This window comes from Triplophysa dalaica, chromosome 1, assembly GCF_015846415.1.
Source record: "Triplophysa dalaica isolate WHDGS20190420 chromosome 1, ASM1584641v1, whole genome shotgun sequence".
Taxonomy (NCBI): domain Eukaryota; kingdom Metazoa; phylum Chordata; class Actinopteri; order Cypriniformes; family Nemacheilidae; genus Triplophysa; species Triplophysa dalaica.
The window spans coordinates 15,386,011-15,405,651 of record NC_079542.1 but is presented as its reverse complement, the minus strand read 5'-3'; the positions used below and the strand labels follow the sequence as shown (position 1 = coordinate 15,405,651).

At 37.3% G+C, this 19,641-nt stretch overlaps 1 protein-coding gene across 3 annotated transcripts in view; it reads left to right on the top strand.

Annotated features, from left to right (window-relative positions):
• ptprn2 (protein tyrosine phosphatase receptor type N2) overlaps window positions 1-19,641 on the top strand; it is a 146,234-nt gene that overhangs the window by 26,669 nt on the left and 99,924 nt on the right. For 2 of the 3 annotated variants that reach the window (XM_056746967.1, XM_056746975.1), the window contains exons 4-10: window positions 6,603-6,702; window positions 6,909-7,053; window positions 10,161-10,566; window positions 11,040-11,279; window positions 11,453-11,487; window positions 11,573-12,003; window positions 15,092-15,178. In XM_056746967.1, coding sequence (XP_056602945.1) covers window positions 6,603-6,702; window positions 6,909-7,053; window positions 10,161-10,566; window positions 11,040-11,279; window positions 11,453-11,487; window positions 11,573-12,003; window positions 15,092-15,178 — 1,444 coding nt within the window. The remainder of the gene's footprint in view (window positions 1-6,602; window positions 6,703-6,908; window positions 7,054-10,160; window positions 10,567-11,039; window positions 11,280-11,452; window positions 11,488-11,572; window positions 12,004-15,091; window positions 15,179-19,641) is intronic. The other variant, XM_056746981.1, reaches the window with a different exon arrangement.

Below are 19,641 nucleotides of genomic sequence, written 5' to 3'. Positions count from 1 at the left end.
CGGAAGGTTGCCGCTAGCTTACAACCCATGATCCACTCGGTAAGATGCTCTAGTACTTTTCTGTAAATGTCCTTTAGAGTTTTTATTTATTAATTCTTTATATAGGCTACAGTGTTTGTGCACATATTGGTCTACAATTGTAATTTTTTACATATTGGCAGAACGTATGCCCATTATTTTGTTTTTCCTATAACGTAAATGTGTTTGGCTTCTAATTACAAAAAATGACATTACGTTAGTCATTTGACATCCCCAATACTTATAAAATAAAAATTATGATTTTAAATTATGTTTAACAAAGCAAAATCTTTAAATCATGAATTATTGTTCTCCCTGGTATAAATGTACCACTGGTCAGGTATCACTGTCCTAGAGATGGAGGCTTTTAATGAACAGAGAAGGACAGATAGGACGTGACAGACAGTTTAATAGGAAGCTAGTTGAAAAGAGTGAGATGGAGTTGAAGTATTAAGAAGGATTTTATGACTGGACTTTTATGACAAGACAAGTATAATAGCGCTGAACTCATTTAAATGTATTTGTTTTGTGAAAACAATACTCAGCTGGATGTTTGAGTTACATCAAGCTAAATGTGATTTAGAGTCATTTAAGTCAATTAAGCTTTATGATAATATACTGTTTATTTTGTAGCTCTGTATTTGAAAATATAATTGTGATTTTTTTTCCTTTCATAGTTTATAAACAAAACAAAACAAAACATGTTGATGCAATATCTAATATATTTTGGTGAATGTTTGTTTGCCAGAACTGGTCTAAATGTGCAGATTTATTTAATATAAACGTGATATGTGTTCTGGGGGGGATGGGGGGGTGGATATTCAGGTAACACAAGGCTTATGAACATACACTTGTGCCATGAGGCATGTATTGCTGTGTAACATGGCCCTTCGGGTTTATCATTGACCTCTGTCCTTACCATCATACAGGTAGAAACAGCATGTTCAAACAGAAGCTTAGTGAAGCAAACTGATTTAGCCTGACATGTGCATTATAGCAACATACTCCCATGTCCAGCAGAGAGAAGAAAGACTGAGAGAAGAGGTGAAGAGCAGGGAACACAAAAAGAATTTAAAGGTAGTATAGTAGTACATATATCTGCTAAAACCCCAGTGACACCTGTGTGGTTGCACAGACAGGTCATAGGCATATTATTTATTTTCCTATGTAGTATATAAGTTTATTATTTTAAATATTTAAAATAAATATTATTTATTTTCAATACTGTGGTGAGTTGCACGATCATAACAAAAGCTGTTACGTGGAGCTAAGTGTAACTGAATGATATGCATAACAACCAAAAGAAAGCAGTATTAAAACACCCATTGGATTAACTCTAAGACCTTGTGTCCACTAAAAATGTAGACTATGAAAAATCATCTCTGTCTGACTGAAATCAGAGCAGTGAGTGAGTAAAACAGTTTAGATTTCTGCCTGCAATTTTCTTAAGCACTCCAAAATATAAAAAAACAAGTCATTTTATTTGAACATACAAAACGTATTCTCAAAAAAATACCTGGTAAACCAACATTGCAAAAAACTGCATCATTACATCGTAGAACTCAATTACATGGTGTTGCTAATTTGTGGCGTCAGTGCTTTAATACAGCAAAGGTCATGTGTCCTGGTACAAATTTTTAATTGTCTGTTTGCATATTTACAGAAACTGTATTTACACAGAAAAATAAACTGAGAACACAATTCATAGCTTGCTGACACATACAAGTTACATATAGGCAATAGGTTTTAGGGAATGTCTTTTTTAAGTGGTGTTTAGTAAAGCAAATGTCAACAGCTTCTACTGAGCACTCGGCAGTCCGCTGCTCCGTAGAGGATCTGTTAGAATATCAAATTATTTCACTATCTTTTCGCATCTGTTCGTTTGCAGCAAAGTTCACATCATTTTGTAGGCGCATCGCTTAAGACCACCAGACAGTCTTAATCTGTCCAGAAGCTCTCTCTTGAGGAATTCCTAAATGCTGCGCTAAACAGATGTTCGACTAGTAGTAAACAGCTCACAGTAACTGCAGCGTTTTCACTGTTGACCATTTTCTGCCGTGGTTGCTTCAACTGTACAGTAAATCAGGCTTGTGTGATGTTTACATATAGGAAGCAGAGGTTTAGATAAACATTTGTCATAATTGCGTTGGTAAAAACTGACATGTGGAAACTAAGAAAATGATCTGCTGTTCAAAGAGTCACAATTGAACAAAATTGCATATTTTAACCTGCTAATAAATGGTCATTCTGAAATTAATAGTCTAGTGATGGTTTGTCTGCTGACTTTACTTTAAACTGTGCGATGATTATACACTCTAAAAAAAGGCTGGGTTAAAATAACCCAATTTGGGTTATTTTGGTAACCCAACATTGGGTCAAATATGGACAAACCCAGCGTTGGGTTATTTTAACCCAGCCAGTTGGGTTAAATCTTTGACCCAACATGCTGGGTTGTTTTATTTAAATCAACTTTTGCTTAAAAATTACATTGATGGTTTAAAACAAACCCGAAATGTTTAAAAATAATAATAACAAAATCACAGGCATCATACTCAAAATACTCGAGGCATCAGTAAGAATCAATAGTTTTATTAAGGATCAAAATGCAAGACAAAAGGAATTCATAAAAACATGCAATATGTTATGCTCAATGAACAATAAAATGGCATATAAAACACTTTGATGAAATGTATGTTTATACATATTTAAAGAACATTAATTTCAATAAATTACATTAGTTTAGATTTTTTTTAACATAAACATTTAACAAGGTTATTAAAGTGGCACAAGTAAATATAAATAGTTAGACAACTTAACACTTCAAAACGCTATAAAAAGTATTTTACTAAACCCTTGTTAATAGAACCGCATTTATATGTTAAAATATAAGTCTATGCACAAGTTTTCTATAAAAAAAGAAATAAACAAGCGTTATGGATGTGAAAAAGGGACACCGTAACATTCCTCTTCATATAAACTCACAAAACATTTTAAATAGTGTTAGTTCTTTCGGTTTCAGCACTTCTTAACCTGACATATCCACGGAGCAGTCTTACTTAAGAGGATTCTTTTCCTAGGAGTTGTAGACAACAGTGTGGTGTGCACTTTTGGAAGTGGATGTCCAGCAGGAGGGTTTCTTTATCAATTTGTTCATCTATAAAGAGACAAGAAAAGAGACAAGAGAAGAATGTAAGGAAACTGGCCAACCCAGAGCACAATGGATTATAATAAACATATAAAGAAGTACATTAACATTTTACCTAAATAATGTTTACCTTTAAGCCTGTTATGAAAACATCCACGTTCCAGTTGACATTCTCTTGAATAGAATGATCCATTAATATTAGCTGTTATTCTGCAACCTGTCAGTGGGGGGAAAAAGAAGAGTGGGATCTAGTACAGAAAGCGAAATACAGTCTTAAAAAATAATATTATAAACGTTAAAACAACCCTTCACTAATTCGACACACTCGGGAATAAGTTTAAGTCTAAAAAGAGCAACAATTGTTCGTCTCATATACCCAAAATTAACTATATCGCATTGTTAACCACTAACGTTATAAGAGCCAGCGGCTATTCCCGAGGCAATGGCCGAGATAGAGCTGCTCTCCACGGAGACACGACCGCTGACAGCCTGAAGCTCACACCTCCGACAGCGTCTTAACAAAATCTCAAAGAGGCGTTATGTTTATATATAAATCACGTATTTGAGTTCTTAACAACAACATTCTCGTCTAAAAGACTCTTAAATCTAAGTTCCGTCACCGAACATTAGCGGTATTTATAAAAAAAAATGAGCTGGATGTTTGCTTTTGACACGACGCTCTCGTGTCGACCTTAAACTAATATCAAGTTGCGTAAGTTACTGAACTAAATTCCTCACACAAGTCACACATTTCAGAGGAAATGTTCACCAAAAAGGAAGTTTAAATGATTAAAAAGCTCTAAATTAGAACAACGTGGGCATAACGTTACAGACTAGCTATCCAAAGCTAACGAAGCTAGACGTTACTTTCAAACCTAATGCGAACAGCCGAATTTTGCATACTTTTTTACAGTAATAGTTTTATACATTAAAAACTCGTAAAACATACCTTTTATTCTCCGAATAACAGCTTTCCTAGATGAAGTGGATCAAAATGCCCGCGAAGGTAAAGTTTGTCTGATGCGTAGAGGAGTGGGAGGGGTTTACTCTCTCAACTGTCACTCAATTGGACCAGACTGGTAACCCAGCGTTTGGGTTACTCAAAAAATGACCCAACACTAAGAAAATAACCCAACAAAATGACCCAGCAGGCTCAACCCAGCTGTTGGGTTAAACAAATAACCCAGCATTTTTTAGAGTGTAGGTAAAGTAAATCTGTTCAACGCTGTATTGCCCAATGAATTAAATAGACGACTAAATTAAATAAATTAGTTCATAAAGATACTAGCCCATCCGCCTCTGCTATTGTGCTGTCATAATGAATTAAAGAATTCTTGTTGAAGAGAATCAATCAATGTTTGACAGCATCTCTAATTGGAAGATGGTTCCACATTAACTTTTGTGTATCTGTGCAACCAATGTAAAACCTCATCAAATCCAAGAATGAAAGGAAAAATCTTTATAGATCATGGCACTCGAATTTCCTCTGTCACTCTGTTATTTGAAATTGTGAGGAAACATGGGGGAACCCCCCCATCCACACACAGTTTTTTAATAGCAGAAACATCAATGGCTGGGCTGCTAATTAGTAATAGCACATTATATCAGTCTCCATCCAAGACCTAATGAGGTGGACCCTTGCTGAGGCAGAAGGATGATGCTATCGTGGGTGACAGGAAGAATGGACGTGTGTGTGTGATTCTGGTAAACCCTAAAGTAGTAATTCTTTAATTTTTAAAATGTTTTGTTCCCCATGAGGGAAACAGCTTATAAATCACAATCAATTATGTTTATTTGAAATTGTAAAATATAATGCAGAAAGTTTTTGTGTGAGGGTTAGGTTTGGGGGAAAAATAGACATTATAATATTATAATGTATAAACTGTAAATGTAAAACAAAGAGCAACCCAGTGTGTGTTTGTGCGTATTACATCTAGTACAGCATATAAATGAATTCTCATCTTTGTGACTGCTTGTCCTGGACACTGTTAAAATTTCTCATCTCTGTCTTCTGTTTCGATGTTTGTTGCCTTTTGGTGCCGTCTTTACTAGTTTTAGTCTACTTAGTTTTGTTGGGTTACTATCTATCATGTTGATCCCATTTTATAAACATGAGAAAATATTTTATTTAATGTAATACTACTGGATTATTGAAATATTATATTGTTTAGGTGCTCAAAAAGGCATAGCATCCCATGTGTGAATTTCTGTCTTCTGTCCAACATTCAATGCAGTGATGTATAGAATCAATCCACAGATGGTGGCAGATGATTCAGTAGGCTATAACTGTGTTAAGATCTGGAACCGCATGCATTGTAAACACATGATCTGTTTTTTGCTCTTTATTTTTACAGGTGCAAATAGCTCCATACAAATCTGTTTTTTCCAAAAATAGATTTTGTAACAAAAAATCCATGAAGACTATTTATTCTACACCATGAATAATAGCAAAATAATTCAGAGTTAGTTCATTTGTACGAAAGGGGTTGTTACTTGCATTAAAAACACCAAAGATGTGCTTTGGAACGCTATCAAACCATGCTGTGATAACATGGATCAAATTTTGACGCTTGTTGAGTCCATGCCAACGCTTGTCAATAAACCAAAAGGGAACATCCAAATACTAGGAAGTTATGACATTCGAGCAAACTTTTCAATATATATTTTCATGCAAATTATGCTGATGAAAATAAGAGATCGTATTGAATTAGAAAAATGCAAAGAAGAACCATTTTCACAAATGAAATGAGACTTGAGACACACATTATGCAAATAAGAGATTTGCATTTTTCTACACCCACCCATCAGATTTAGAGGAAAACAAATGAACGGGAATGAGTGTTGGAGGCTGGTAAAGGGCTAATGAGTTCGTATCTATAGGGGCTTAAGATGCTTACGAATTCATCCATTCCTCTGCTTCTGAGGCCGGTTGATGCCAGTCCTCCCATACATCCATTCAATCAGCACATACCTGTTTCCCTTAGTGACATTTGCATGAAAGGTGGACAAACACAATTTCAGAATGATGCTTGCTTGCAAGATGGGATTTGATGTATCAGAATTAATATTCTTATCCGTGGGATTCTGTTTGAAAGTGTTGGCTATCATTATTTTTCTCTTGACATTTTTCAGAGTCTGGCTTTTTTCATGGTAAATTCAGATAAATGACAGACACTGACTGCCCGCATATTGTTCATATTCTATTGGTTACTTTATTAAGTATATAAATTAATTGACAAGGTTAGAAAATCAACAGCCAATTACTATCTGGCGAGGTAATGCTTTGTGTCTTTATTAGAAGCAATGATTTTCTTATGTTTTATCTCTTGTTGAGTTTTTGCAATGTCTTTTTAAATGTCAGGGATTCAGAATGTATTACGAGTGAATATAATCCTGTTCATTTATGGTGATGGTAGTTTTTTCTGTCCCTTTTTTGTAGGTTATACTTGGCAGGATGTCAAAACTCAGGAGGTGATATCAAAAGAGCTTTCACATCTACCTAAGGTTCCTTTGGGAAGATACTTCACTGGCAACTCTAGGTGAGTTAAGTGTCTGTGACAATAAATGTTTATTAAAACCTTTGTTGTTGTGTTCTGTTAACCGATTAAAAAGTAATCTCTTTAAAGCAGCGTTCTCAGTGGTAATCACCTTTAAGCAGTGACAATGGCTTAAATGACACCTAATTTGATACAGGCACAACCACTGTTTATCTGTTCGTGAATATATAACACTGTATTTTGAGCAGAACTGACATTCCAAGTGATGACAGAAAAGCTCAGACAGAAGAACTTCGCAGGACGCTGCAGAGATACCTACAGGAACTGGGTTTCCAGACTACTTATGGCGGATCTAACAAGCAGGGTCCTCAAGAGCAACAGCTTCCTTGGAAGGTATATAATATTCAACAACAATTCATGACTTACCTTGTGTATCAAGCATTTTGAGACTTTGGCAGAACAATCACTGCTTTACAATTCAAGCCGTCCAAAGCACGAACCGGAAGTGAAATGATATCATGTGACCTATGACAACCCATAACAAATGTATTGGTGTAAATGTGGTATTAGCCCATATCATTGCTCAGAGTAAATTATATTTGTGATCCTGGATCACTAAACCAGTTTTAAGGTCAAAATTATAGATTTTTCTTTTATGCCAAAATTCAGGATATTAAAGGCAGGGTGGGTGATCCCGTCCAGAATCATTTTTTGTCTTGCTGGTTGGAAATCTCTTTACATCCTGATAGCGATCAAGAAGTATAGTGGTCAAATAATATTTGTATATTTATGTATCGTCTGTGAAAGGCGTAGGACGTAAAAACGTTCAAATCGTTCATGCAATCAAAACGTTCTGGCCAACTCTATGACTGGTCATGTGTACATTTTCAGCCAACGTATTTTGCATACCCCTGCGCACCCTGTTCACGCAGACATCATAAGTCATCCACTCGCTTATGTGCGCAGTGTCAATGTAGGGAGAATGGCGGACAATCAGCAACATCAAACTGTCCTGCGGAACCGAAAGGAAAGAAAATCTACAAAACGAAAGTTAGTTGTTGAAAGTTAGTAGTGACGCAAAAAACGTCTGGATCATGAAAGTGGAAAAATTGGAATTAGCACCGGCAAAGGGTCTGAAAGACGATACCATGGTTGCTCTTTTTTGTTTGGACAGGTATGTACATGCTTCGAGAAGAATTTAATGAATTTAGTTTGAATTATTTTTAAATGGATTTATGAAATACATTCATGTGTTTGGAGGAGGCGTCGCTTTGGATGGCGAAGGGTGGGATTTTAATTTCAGTGCTAGCAGGCTATAGTTAGCACCTTTCCAAACAAGCCACCCCAACTTTAAGTAAAAATCAAAATTCCATGGAGATATTTTGTAAATGTCCCACCCTAAATATATAAAAACTTAACTTTTGTGAGTGGATGCTACAGTACCCCTGATTTACAACTTCAAAGGTAATTTTAGCTATATTGGGATTTTTTGCATTCATTCACCTTTTGTTCTTGGAACTTCCAAGGCATTACATGCAGAATGTTATCTCTATGATCTCCCTTCTGGAGTTTCTACGACGCAGAGCAGTGGACTCGTCCTCTAGTGTGCAACTTCCCCTGGGCATTTTGGTAGCGGACCTAGGTGTCTATTAAAGCAAATTTTCCAAAGAGGCTGAAATTTCCTACAGCGTGCACGTGTTGCCACGCATGTCTCAGCGCTGTAATCTTGGATGCGGCCCCCTTGTCCTCGAACCCGACGGGCACGATACCTGCATCACATGTTTCGCAGCATGCTGAAGTTGCGTTCGTTGATACGGCATGCCTGCACTGCGAACATATGTTGATCAAGGTGTTGTGGTTACGGATGGCTGTGTTATTTTTGGATGACATCGTCTGCCTTCCGTTCCGCGGCGGCTGCCAAGCCGTACGCAGCCGAGAGCGGTGAGCGACGATGGTGATCTGGCCCAATCAAAATGGTTCTCAGAGCTGAAGCTTCTGATGAAGACTCCCCCATGGCCAATTCCCCTGATGAAGGACATTGTCTGGCACCCTAGACCAGACCTCTTGATCCCCCACGTCTGGCTCCTGGACGGGACGACAAGATCCGGAGTGACCTGCCTCTCGCAGTCTTAAGCACGATCACTCAGGGCAGAGCTCCAGCCACTAGGTGGCGCCTCTTCTTTTCCTGGTGTTCTTCCCACGGGGAAGATCTGCAGAGTTGTGCAATCTGTGTCATGCACATCACACTCTTGTGGCCGGTTAGTTTTTTCCACAGCACAACCTGTTCATCAGATTCCTGAGGTCCGCTGCTCATGCACTATGCCCATGCCCAATATAAAGCTTGCTTCACTGATTACTAGTTATTGCCTGTAATGTTTGATAGAGTCCTTGTGTGGTGAATGCAGTGCTCTTAGCGCTCCTGAAAGAGCTCTCGTTCTCTAAGTGTACCCAGCACCATTTTCCTTACTTTCGTGGTATTCAAACGGTTTTATTCAGTATTTTTATAGACTTCAACACTAGGAAATGTTTTTTTTTATTAAATTGTTAATAGAGTAAGTCTTGTACCATTGCAAAGTGACTTTAACTTGTGATGCTTGACTGTTGTGCTTTTATTTTCATAACTTAACTTTAAACCTGTTTTTCTACAAATTCCGTTCCTGAAAATCATAGCGCTCACACGACTTTTGTAACTTTTGTTACATACAAGGTATAAGCGAAATAATAGCGAAATTGGGTTTTCCCCCATCGCATCACATATATATCATTTAATTTTCGTGAAATGCACTTAAAGAAAACTATATTTTTTCTATTTTGTTACCTTTATTGCATTAACATGTAAAATTTCCATTTTGTAAGGAATACCGTATACAAATAGTGATACAACTAGTGTAAGATATAGAAAGTGCAAATTTGCTTTTTAAATTTAAAATTTTGCACTTGTTGAAACATGGCAGTGGGAATTCATGATATTTTGCACATATATTTAACATTTCATTTCACCAGTGCTCTGCTTTCTTATAAATGGATAGGGGACACAAAATGCAACGCAGAAACTACTTATTATCTAAACACCATTAACAAACAAATGTTCTTGAAGTTAACAGTCGTGAGAGTTGAAAAGTTCACTGCACTATTGAACATTAGTATCCTGTGGTGCTTTTGGAACCAGCATGTGCATGTGGTGGTTTGTTCATCGAACCCCACCCTGCTGTTCTAAAGTCAGTGTAGCCTTCCATTCCGCAGGGGTGGAGAAAATCTAATTGTTTTTTATAATCTCTCAAATTCAGCTGAACAATATGCTGAGAGAGGCTGATAAATGTTCAAAAGTCATTTCGTGTTATGCCTATTATGATATTTTATCACTGGTAAAGATATTTTATGGTAATGTTTTTTCTTTACATTGATACCTTGTATATAATTTTGGTAATATGAACATCTCTGTTTTACTAACTAAGATTGTGCTAAACTAAATGTACTGTATGTGTATTTTTTTGCCTCAGTACAGAGAAAATGCACTTCCCAATCGTAAGAGTTTTATCCAGCTCAAAGAGATGCTTCCTCTAGCCCACCCTATCTCCTTCCCACAAGCCCGACCTGATCTCCAAGCGATTGCTGAACAACCTCCCTCAGGTCGATCATCCTTCACTGGTTTTAAACAAGATCATACTGGAGTCCCTCTCGCTGAGCTTCAGCAGTATCAAGCTGGGTCCCTGAGAGCACAAGATCTCAGTAAAGGTCAAACCCAGGGAAAGCTGCGTTATTTTAGCCTACAGCGCGCTCCCGCTACCAAAATAGAAAAACTGCCAGGAGCTTTCAGACAACCACCACAGCCCAGAATCGAACAAATGTATTTCAAATCTGGAGCGAGCAGAACATCTTCCAAGGATGCCCTCAGTTCAGTAGATGGTGAGCTGAACCTTTTGTTTTCATGTTGTTTGTTTTATTTAAAAAAACAAGTAATATTGTTCTGTTTCTATTTAAAGTCTGTTAAAAAACACAAGCATAGAAAGTACATCCTCTGATCATTAGGTTATCGTGTACATCACATTAACAAAAGTCAGCCTCTCTTTTCCCAGAAATAAAGACATAACTTATGATCAGTTGAACATTGTAGTATGTCTAGTAAAGTTCATTTAGAACTGAGAATTAACAGAAAAACATCCAATTCACCAAATAACCTCGCTAGAGATTTCAAGGTTTAGTCACTGAAAAGGAAAGAATGAAGCATAGGCAAAACAAAAAATACATTGGATTTTATTGGATTGAATAAAGACTCCCTTAAGTTGAGGGTCAAAGTAAAACATTTGAGAAGGGCTGTTATTTTATGCGTGCAGTACATTTAACACTGAATCAATAGTTTCGTCTCTGACTCGTTTCAGAGAAATTCATTGACAGAGTGGTTAACCAGCTTGGACGCCAGAGTGTCAATGTGGATGCTATGAAGACTAAGGACCTGGACCAGCTCTCCAAGGTCATCACCCAGGCTCTGCAGGTGGTGGATGGAGAGGAAGGGGTCAAAGGTAGAGAGGTCACACAGGATGAGAGGCCAGAGGAAGAAATGGAGGTGAAGAGGGAACCCGGTGATCAGTCGCATCCGGTGGAAAAAGACGCACCACAAGGTACTAGTTATACATCTTTTGAGAATTTATTTGAGAATGTTGGATTCATTGTTGCTGGTTATCATTTTGTTTCTGTCCTCCTTTACACAACCTCATGCCTCAAATCATGACCTTAAAATTCTGAAATTCTGATTGGTCACAAAACGCATCATCATTTAAACTTCTGTTCACAGAAACACAAACTGAAGAAAGTGATTCTAATGTCAAGGTAAAATGTCAAAATACATGTCCAAGTGACTCATGATACATCACGTGAAATCGATGGAATTCCCAAAGTCACTTTCTTTTTCCAGAACAAAGCTTTTCTCAGCCAACTGCTGGAGTTCCTGGATCACAACTCTGGCCATGATTCTGCTGCACCCTACCTAGCCAAAGAGCCTTTTCTGGGTTACATTGACCAGTCAAATGCTGGAAGCCCAGTGAGAGCTAGTTTAGAGAATGTCCAGAGTCGGACAACACAAACAGAACTTGACCCGATGAAGATGAAAATGGAAACTGACACTTTGGATCTACACCCGCTGGTAGACGCTGAGGTAGAACAGTGGATCCACAGTTCTGAGGGCTCTTCGGAAATCAAACCAGAGGTTCAACAAGGAAAAGCGACACAGAAAAGTTCAGTGGATAAAGAAGAGACTGGGCAAAAGAAGGGTGTGAGAGTGGAAGTGAATGTTGCAACGTATTCACGTCCACACGACGGAGACTTTGGCTACATTATCACTGAAGAGTAAGTATGAATAAAATACTTACAAAACATTACTGTCCTCAATAAGTAACATGCTATCATTTCTGATGAATATTATGTTTTATTAATGCGTGTTAGTGAACAATGGTTTGCAACTGTCTGTGGTTAATATGGTATTTTACCACATTCAAACTATTTGCTGCAGTGGCTCTGGTGTTTTTTACACTCTCATAGTCTTTTTTTATATTTTACTCACACAGACACTCCAATTTTTCATGGCTACGGCAGTCCCATTTACCTTAAAGTATCTATCATTCCCTACAAAAGATGATTTTAAACACCATGGGCCTCATTTATGAAACGAGCGTACAACCAAAAACTAGAACTACAGTATGGTCGATTCCACCCAAAACTTGGTGGACGTGAGCGGTTGCTACGATCAAATCTCACGACCGGTCTCACCACCTGTACACAAGTTTTAAGAACCTTTTAACTCTTTGATAACTGATAAGGAATAATGACAAATAGAAAGATAGACTTCGTTGTTTTGGGTTTAGTATATGACAATGATGATAAAATTGATCCCAATGCGATTTCTTATTTTCATTACATTAATGAAGTATTTTCTTATATAGGCTAATTATATGATTACTTAAATGCTTGAAATGAAAAGGTTAATGGATGCTTTTGTGAACAAAACTTAGATGACTTTTTCTGCAAAATACATGTACATTAATCGTCGCAATATTTGCGACGATTAAAATGCACAATTAAAAGTAAAACATTTTAAAAACTTCAATATGCCTAATCAATATATTTAAATGCAATGGGTTAGTTCACCTATTTGGAAGACGATGGCTTCTTTGTTTGACAAATATGCATTCTAATGAAAACAGACAAAGCGCATGATTTAATGGTTTATTTATTTGTGCGAGTTTCGCTTGGGGGTGGAAGACGCGCAGTGGGTCAAAGCTCGAGATGGCCTGCCTTTGTGTGGCAGGCTCGCGGACGGTTTGTGGGGGCAGTAGACCGCTGTTATGCTGCTCTCTAATAGATTTAAAAGAAAGAAAAAAAATTAAGTTAACATAAAACAGCATTATTTAAGCAGCCTGAAATGCAAAATTTGCAGCATTAGATCCCGTTTAGAAACATGCATCTGTCTCCTCCGCCACAGACCATATTCTCTTCACCTTAATTAATAAAATGTTATAAAAAAACACTTACACATTTTAATACACATTTGATTGCGCCACAAGAATGACCAGTAGGGCTTAATTTACACATACATTTGTAAATGTAACTCTGTAAAAATGTAACTCAAACACAGTTCTTTAAGACTGAAGTGAGATCATTTTGTTAAAATTTACAACATAGGTTGTTTAAAGCAACAACAATTCTTTCAGTGTGAAGATAATAGTGAAACCATTATAATTAATTATTTGCGGTAAATATAAATATCCAGTAAATATCCAATAAAAAATACTAACCCTGAGTTCGGTTCGCTGTTTTCAGCAGCAGTGATCTCTTTATAAACTGTTTTTCACTTCTTCTGATTTCGCTTTTCAAGGTTAAAGTTTACATATCTTAATCCAGTGGTTCCCAAATGAGTACTGCAGGGGGTACGTGACAGAAACTGAAATTTAGGAATAAACAATGAAAATCAATAAATTATGATAGTAGTATTGTTATATGAAATTAGGACTAAACAAATATGCATAAAAAATGTATTCATAAATTTAAAATGCATTTCAATTTATAATAATTATTTTTTGAGCCCGGAATCAGGAGTAGTCTAGGAACGAAATAATGTTAGTTAGGAGAGGTTGAGGTAAAATGTAAAAACTAATTTTTACATAGATGCGTCAAGCTACATACCGGAATGTTTATAAGCAATAAACCTACTTAGGGGGCATCATATATAATAACTGTCTGACTCTCATTTCACTGTATTTTAATGCAAAATGTTGCGGTCTGGTCAAGGGTTACTTGGCTTGAAAAGTCATAAAAAGGGGTACTTAAGCAAAAAAAGTTTGAGAACCACTGTTTTAATCGTAAAAGTTCCTATTTTTGGCCGGATTACGTTTCTCCATGTCACAAAATCTAGGGGTGAGGCATCTACAACCTGAATTTATTGGGGCGTGATATATAAAATAGGATTAGATTTTATCAAGGTACGATTTGTTTGCGTTAGATTGATAAATGAGGCTCGATAAGTGTGTATTGAAAAGGGCGTGGCATGTGTGAAAAAGACATCAGGAATACAGTTGCCTTTAGTATCTTCTCATTCTCACTTTCCTCGTATGTGTGTGAATACACATGTCATTTTTTAGGCTAGTCCAATTCATTCAGATGTGTGTGTGTGGATTGTGTGATTGTTTAACTGGCGTGGCCTGGCCATATCATAAAGACATCACACTTCAGAGGGATTCCATTTACACCTTATTGTTTGCCTCATTTCTGGAAAAAACAGGCAATTTATCAAAATACAAGCCACCTGTGTCCTATTCCCTATGTGTTTCATGTTCTCCCGGCTCTCTCTGTTCCCACTACAGTATGTGCCATGTTTCACTGCTAGTTTTTATTCATCAGTTTAATCCAACACTACTCAGAAACAATGTCTGTACCACATTTTTAACTATCTAAAATTTAGGGTTGATGTTGTTTAGTAGGGTTGGTGATTTGGTATTTGAACAAACACGTGATGCAACCAGCCACTACGCAAAAAGATTATAGCGAAAAGGTAACTTGTCCGTCCGTGCTGACCTTAAAAACATGGCGTAACGAAACAATCAGTCGCAAATCACAGCCGACCATAAAGGTGTGTGGGGGCGAGATCTCTCAGTTTGTGCTCTCTCGCACTTACAACACACTTTACAGCAGAAGAGTGTTAACTAAGAAAAGCACAGAGACCTGAGCCATTTCTAAGACTGAAAGATCCAAGCCCTGATGGTGGGCTCTGCCAGTAAGCAACCACACAGAAGTCCCTAACAACCACTTAACAATGCCCTTGCGATCTCCCACAACACACTTTGAAAATGTAAAAAATATGATTATACCTGACTTTTGCCCTCTGTCTGTTTAACTCTCTCTCTCTTTTTCTTTGCTCTTTTCCTTTTGTGCTCTTGCCTAGTTCTCTGTCCACCAATCAGGGTTTGAACCTTATGGAGCTTTTAGCTCAGAGAGTCAACCTTCGTGTGACAGATTTTCTACAGCTCTCGTAAGTGCTCGCACACACACACATACAAACAAACATGAACGCCGACACATTAATGCCGTTAATGGAACACTCAATCCATGGTGGTGTTTTGTTTTTATGTTTTGCAATGTAGTTTAGGCAGAGTAGTCATTTTCAAGTGACAGCACAGTGATTATGAACGTTTCCTGTTGGACAGAAGTTTGAGTTTTGTATAAATGCTTTAGAGAGCGTGTCTGTGTGAGAGAGAGAGAGAGAGAGAGGGGAAAATGCAGAATGCATTTCAGCATGTGTAGGTGTTTGTTATCTTGACCTGTATGTAGTGGGAAACTTCAGTTCAATTACAAAATATTTGTAATGATAACCGCTGTTCTCAAAGTGAGAGGGCAAAGATTAAAGCAACTTTCTGCCTAATCGTTCAGAATGCAACAAATGTGTTACGAAACTTTTAAATTTAGCTTAGATAAGAAGGAAGGAAGGAAAGAAGGAAGGAAGGAAGGAAGGGAGGAAGGAAGGGGAGGAAGAAGGAAAGAAAGAAAGAAAGAAAGAACGAAAGAAGGAAAATAGAAAAGAAAGGAAGAAAGAAAGAAAGAAAGAAAGAAAGAAGGAAAGAAAGAAAGAAAGAAAGAAGGAAGGAAAGAAAGAAAGAAAGAAGGAAAGAAAGAAAGAATGAAAGAAAGAAGGAAAGAAAGAAAGAAAGAAGGAAAGAAGGAAAGAAAGAAAGAAAGAAGGAAAGAAAGAAAGAAAGAAAGAAGGAAAGAAGGAAAGAAAGAAAGAAAGAAAGAAAGAAAAAAAGAAAGAAGGAAAGAAAGAAAGAAAGAAAGAAGGAAAGAAAGAAAGAAAGAAAGAAGAAAAGAAAGAAGGAAAGAAGGAAAGAAAGAAAGAAAGAAAGAAAGAAGGAAAGAAAGAAGGAAAGAAAGAAAGAAAGAAAGAAGAAAAGAAAGAAGGAAAGAAGGAAAGAAAGAAAGAAAGAAAGAAGGAAAGAAGGAAAGAAAGAAAGAAAGAAAGAAAGAAGGAAAGAAAGAAAGAAAGAAAGAAAGAAAGAAGGAAAGAAAGAAAGAAAGAAAGAAAGAAGGAAAGAAAGACAGAAAGAAAGAAGGAAAGAAAGAAAGAAAGAAAGAAGGAAAGAAAGAAGGAAAGAAGGAAGGAAAGAAAGAAAGACAGAAAGACAAACAGACAGACCTGAAGATTTGAATGATAACACTTTTTTTTCAGGTGCTGAAGAATTCTTTCATTTTCTCTGTGTAATTATGTCATGAATTACAAGATGTGTTTTGTTAAGGTGAAGAGCCTGACCCTGTCTTTTTAAAATGCTTGTGTGTTGTTGGACATAACCCAGGTGAGCTGTGTGTTTTTATTAATTTCCTCTCTCAAATGAAGGCTTATTCAAGCAGTTTTCCTGCTTATGTATCTTTTGTGATCTCTTGCTTTTCATCTTGTCTGAAAAATGATGTAAAGGTGTACTGAATGCTGCCTTATATAAAACATTATGTCTAAATGTAATTTAGTTCGAGCTAAAAGTAATGGTGAAAAGGTTGAAATACCACAACGTGTGCTAGAAAAGCCATTTCAGATTTATGGGATGTGACTGGTGTTATAATATTCTGGAGACCATGACTGTCATGAAACTGACATGAAGAACCTAGATGACTAGTTGTTAAATGGTTATTTTAGTCCAATGAATAAAAGGGTAGGGTTTAAGGTCAGCTTCTGTAGAGCAACATACATTGTAAAACCATTACTGAGATTTCCAGTGCTATTGCTCAGAGGAAGAAATACAGTTCATTCAACGCTCATTGACCGTTTATTCATCTTGTCACACCGTGGGGTAAGTACATGAGATTGTAATAGTGGTCTGCCATGAATTGGCCTATTGTTGGCTTTTCATTAAAGATAAACAACAAAACAGTTGTTAACAATATGAAGCAATTCATTAATACAAATAATGAAAGTGCAAAAATGTAATATCAAATTGTTTTGGTGAGCTGTTGTGCTGTAATTTTGATGTTTGTAATATATGAGCATACATGTAACATTTATTTGAACAATCCAGATCCAGATTAATTTAAATGTATCATATAGTAAACTGGGGGGGCACGTGGCTTAGTGGTTAGCACATTCGCCTCACACCTCCAGGGTTGGGGGTTCGATTCCGCCTCCGACTTGTGTGTGTGTGTGTGGAGTTTGCATGTTCTCCCCGTGCCTCGGGGGTTTCCTCCGGGTACTCCGGTTTCCTCCCCTGGTCCAAAGACATGCATGGTAGGTTGATTGGCATCTCTGGAAAAATTGTGTGAGTGTGAGTGAATGAGTGAATGAGTGAGTGAGTGAATGAGTGAGTATGTGTGCCCTGCGATGGGTTGGCACTCCATCCAGGGTGTATCCTGCCTTGATGCCCGATGACTCCTGAGATAGGCGCAGGCTCCCCGTGACCCGAGGTAGTTCGGATAAGTGGTAGAAGATGGAATGGAATGGAATATAGTAAACTGTTGTCTTAATGCATTTACAAAAACAGATATTAGATTAGAAGAAGGCAGACAAATTTAAGACAATGGTGAGCAAGATCATTTAAAACAGCATGCAAAACCAATACTTGTACACTTCAGCAACTGAAAGATTTTACAGGAAGTATTTCAAAATACAGAATTCACAGAGTTCACTTTACCTTATGATAACTTACCCCGTTTTCCCCTGTACTTGCAGTTATTGATCACAGAATTCTGTACATAATTTTGTAATAAAATTGTAATAAATTCACACAGACATACACACAAACACTGTGCTGCCATGTTTAATCTTGTTTACGGTTACATAAAGAGTGAGTGTAAAATCTTTCTGAACTCCAGACATGACGTCAGGGCTGTACTCTGGGCAGACAGTAGGAGGCAGAGAAACACCCTTTCATAGATTTGCAATCACAATGTCCACTTCTCTTATACACATTACAATAACACACACGGACAATCACGCTTGCACGCGCACACAAACGCACGCACGCACGCACGCACACACACACACACACACACGTTATGGCTTACCTCCCTCTGTGTTGTGGACATTGGTGGTTTGCTGATAGCTTATCAGCTCTGATGGTGTTATAGCTGGGGTTCTGGGTTATTGTGTTTATGTGGCTTTAACAGCACAGTGTTTTCATTCCAGAAATTTCAGATTCTCTGGCAATATCAGCTGACAGGATGTGTGTGCTTATGTACGCGGAACATAGAAGATAGAGGAAATTGGTGTAGGTTGTGTTAATACAAGTAGAGGGTTTGGTCAATGTTACATGATGCATGATACTATATTTGGTTGATGATATCATCATTCCGATATTGATAGATTATTAGTCAAACTCTGTGTCTTGATGATTCATCATTGAGGTCCTGTAAACAATGACTTCTAGACAATTAATATTAAGACCTAGCTATTTCTGAATCTATAACCAGTGTGTAACCACTGGCAGATATGTGAGTCTGTGTGTTAATTATGCTGAGGATGACCAGAGGTGCTCTCCCCTCCTGCTGATGTGTGAATGGAATTTTGTTCTAGTGACAGATCCATTCCTCCAATCTTCCGCTTCTCTTCTTCTTTCTCTCATATTTCTTCTCTCTGGGTGTGACCTCCACCTCACGCTGATCCAAAGCGAGAGCACCCGATCAGGAAACAAGAAGATCCATGTCGGACAACTACACGTTAAGGACACAATTTAACACTATATTCCTAGCAAAATAACGTCAAGCATAAATAGATGTTCTCATTGTGGAATCATGGTTCAGATAAATGGGGTTTGTGTTGAAGTCACGGTGGCCATGGATATGATTGCTTTTGATCTTTTTCATGTCTTGCTCAACTCCAGGGCTGACTTTTCTATTTGTGAGGGGTTGTTTGATGGTGTATTTTTAACATCATTCAAAGTCCTATGTTGAATATTTTTTGCAGTTTTTTTTAAATCATTTACTTCCTCTTTGAAGGAGCAATTCACCATGAAATATTGTAGTTCACAGACATCTGTTAGAATAGATAAATGAATAAGGTGTGTTGTTGGGATCTCCCTCCAAACAGATGTCGGGCTCAATCACAAATGCCAAAAGCATGCAAAATGCCATCATACAATTGCACACCTTTAAGTGTCGCCTCAATCAAACATAGCATAGGTTGGTTTAGTATAGTTTATATTTGCTAACTTTATTCACTATTTTAGGCATCTCTAAAGGGGTCATATGACAGGGCTAAAATGAATATTATCGTTTGTTTTAGATGTAATCCAACGTGTACACAATTTTAGGTTAAAAAACGCTGTATTTTCCACATACCGTGCTTGTTTGTATCTCCTCTTTACCCTGCCTCTTTGAAACAAGCAGATCTATTACAAAGCTCACCACTCTTAAGAGCGAGGTGTGCTATGATTGGCCAGTTAACCAGTGCATAGTGATTGGTCGAATACTGCAAGCGTGTGATGGAAATATAACACCATATTCTGAACTTCATGTTCC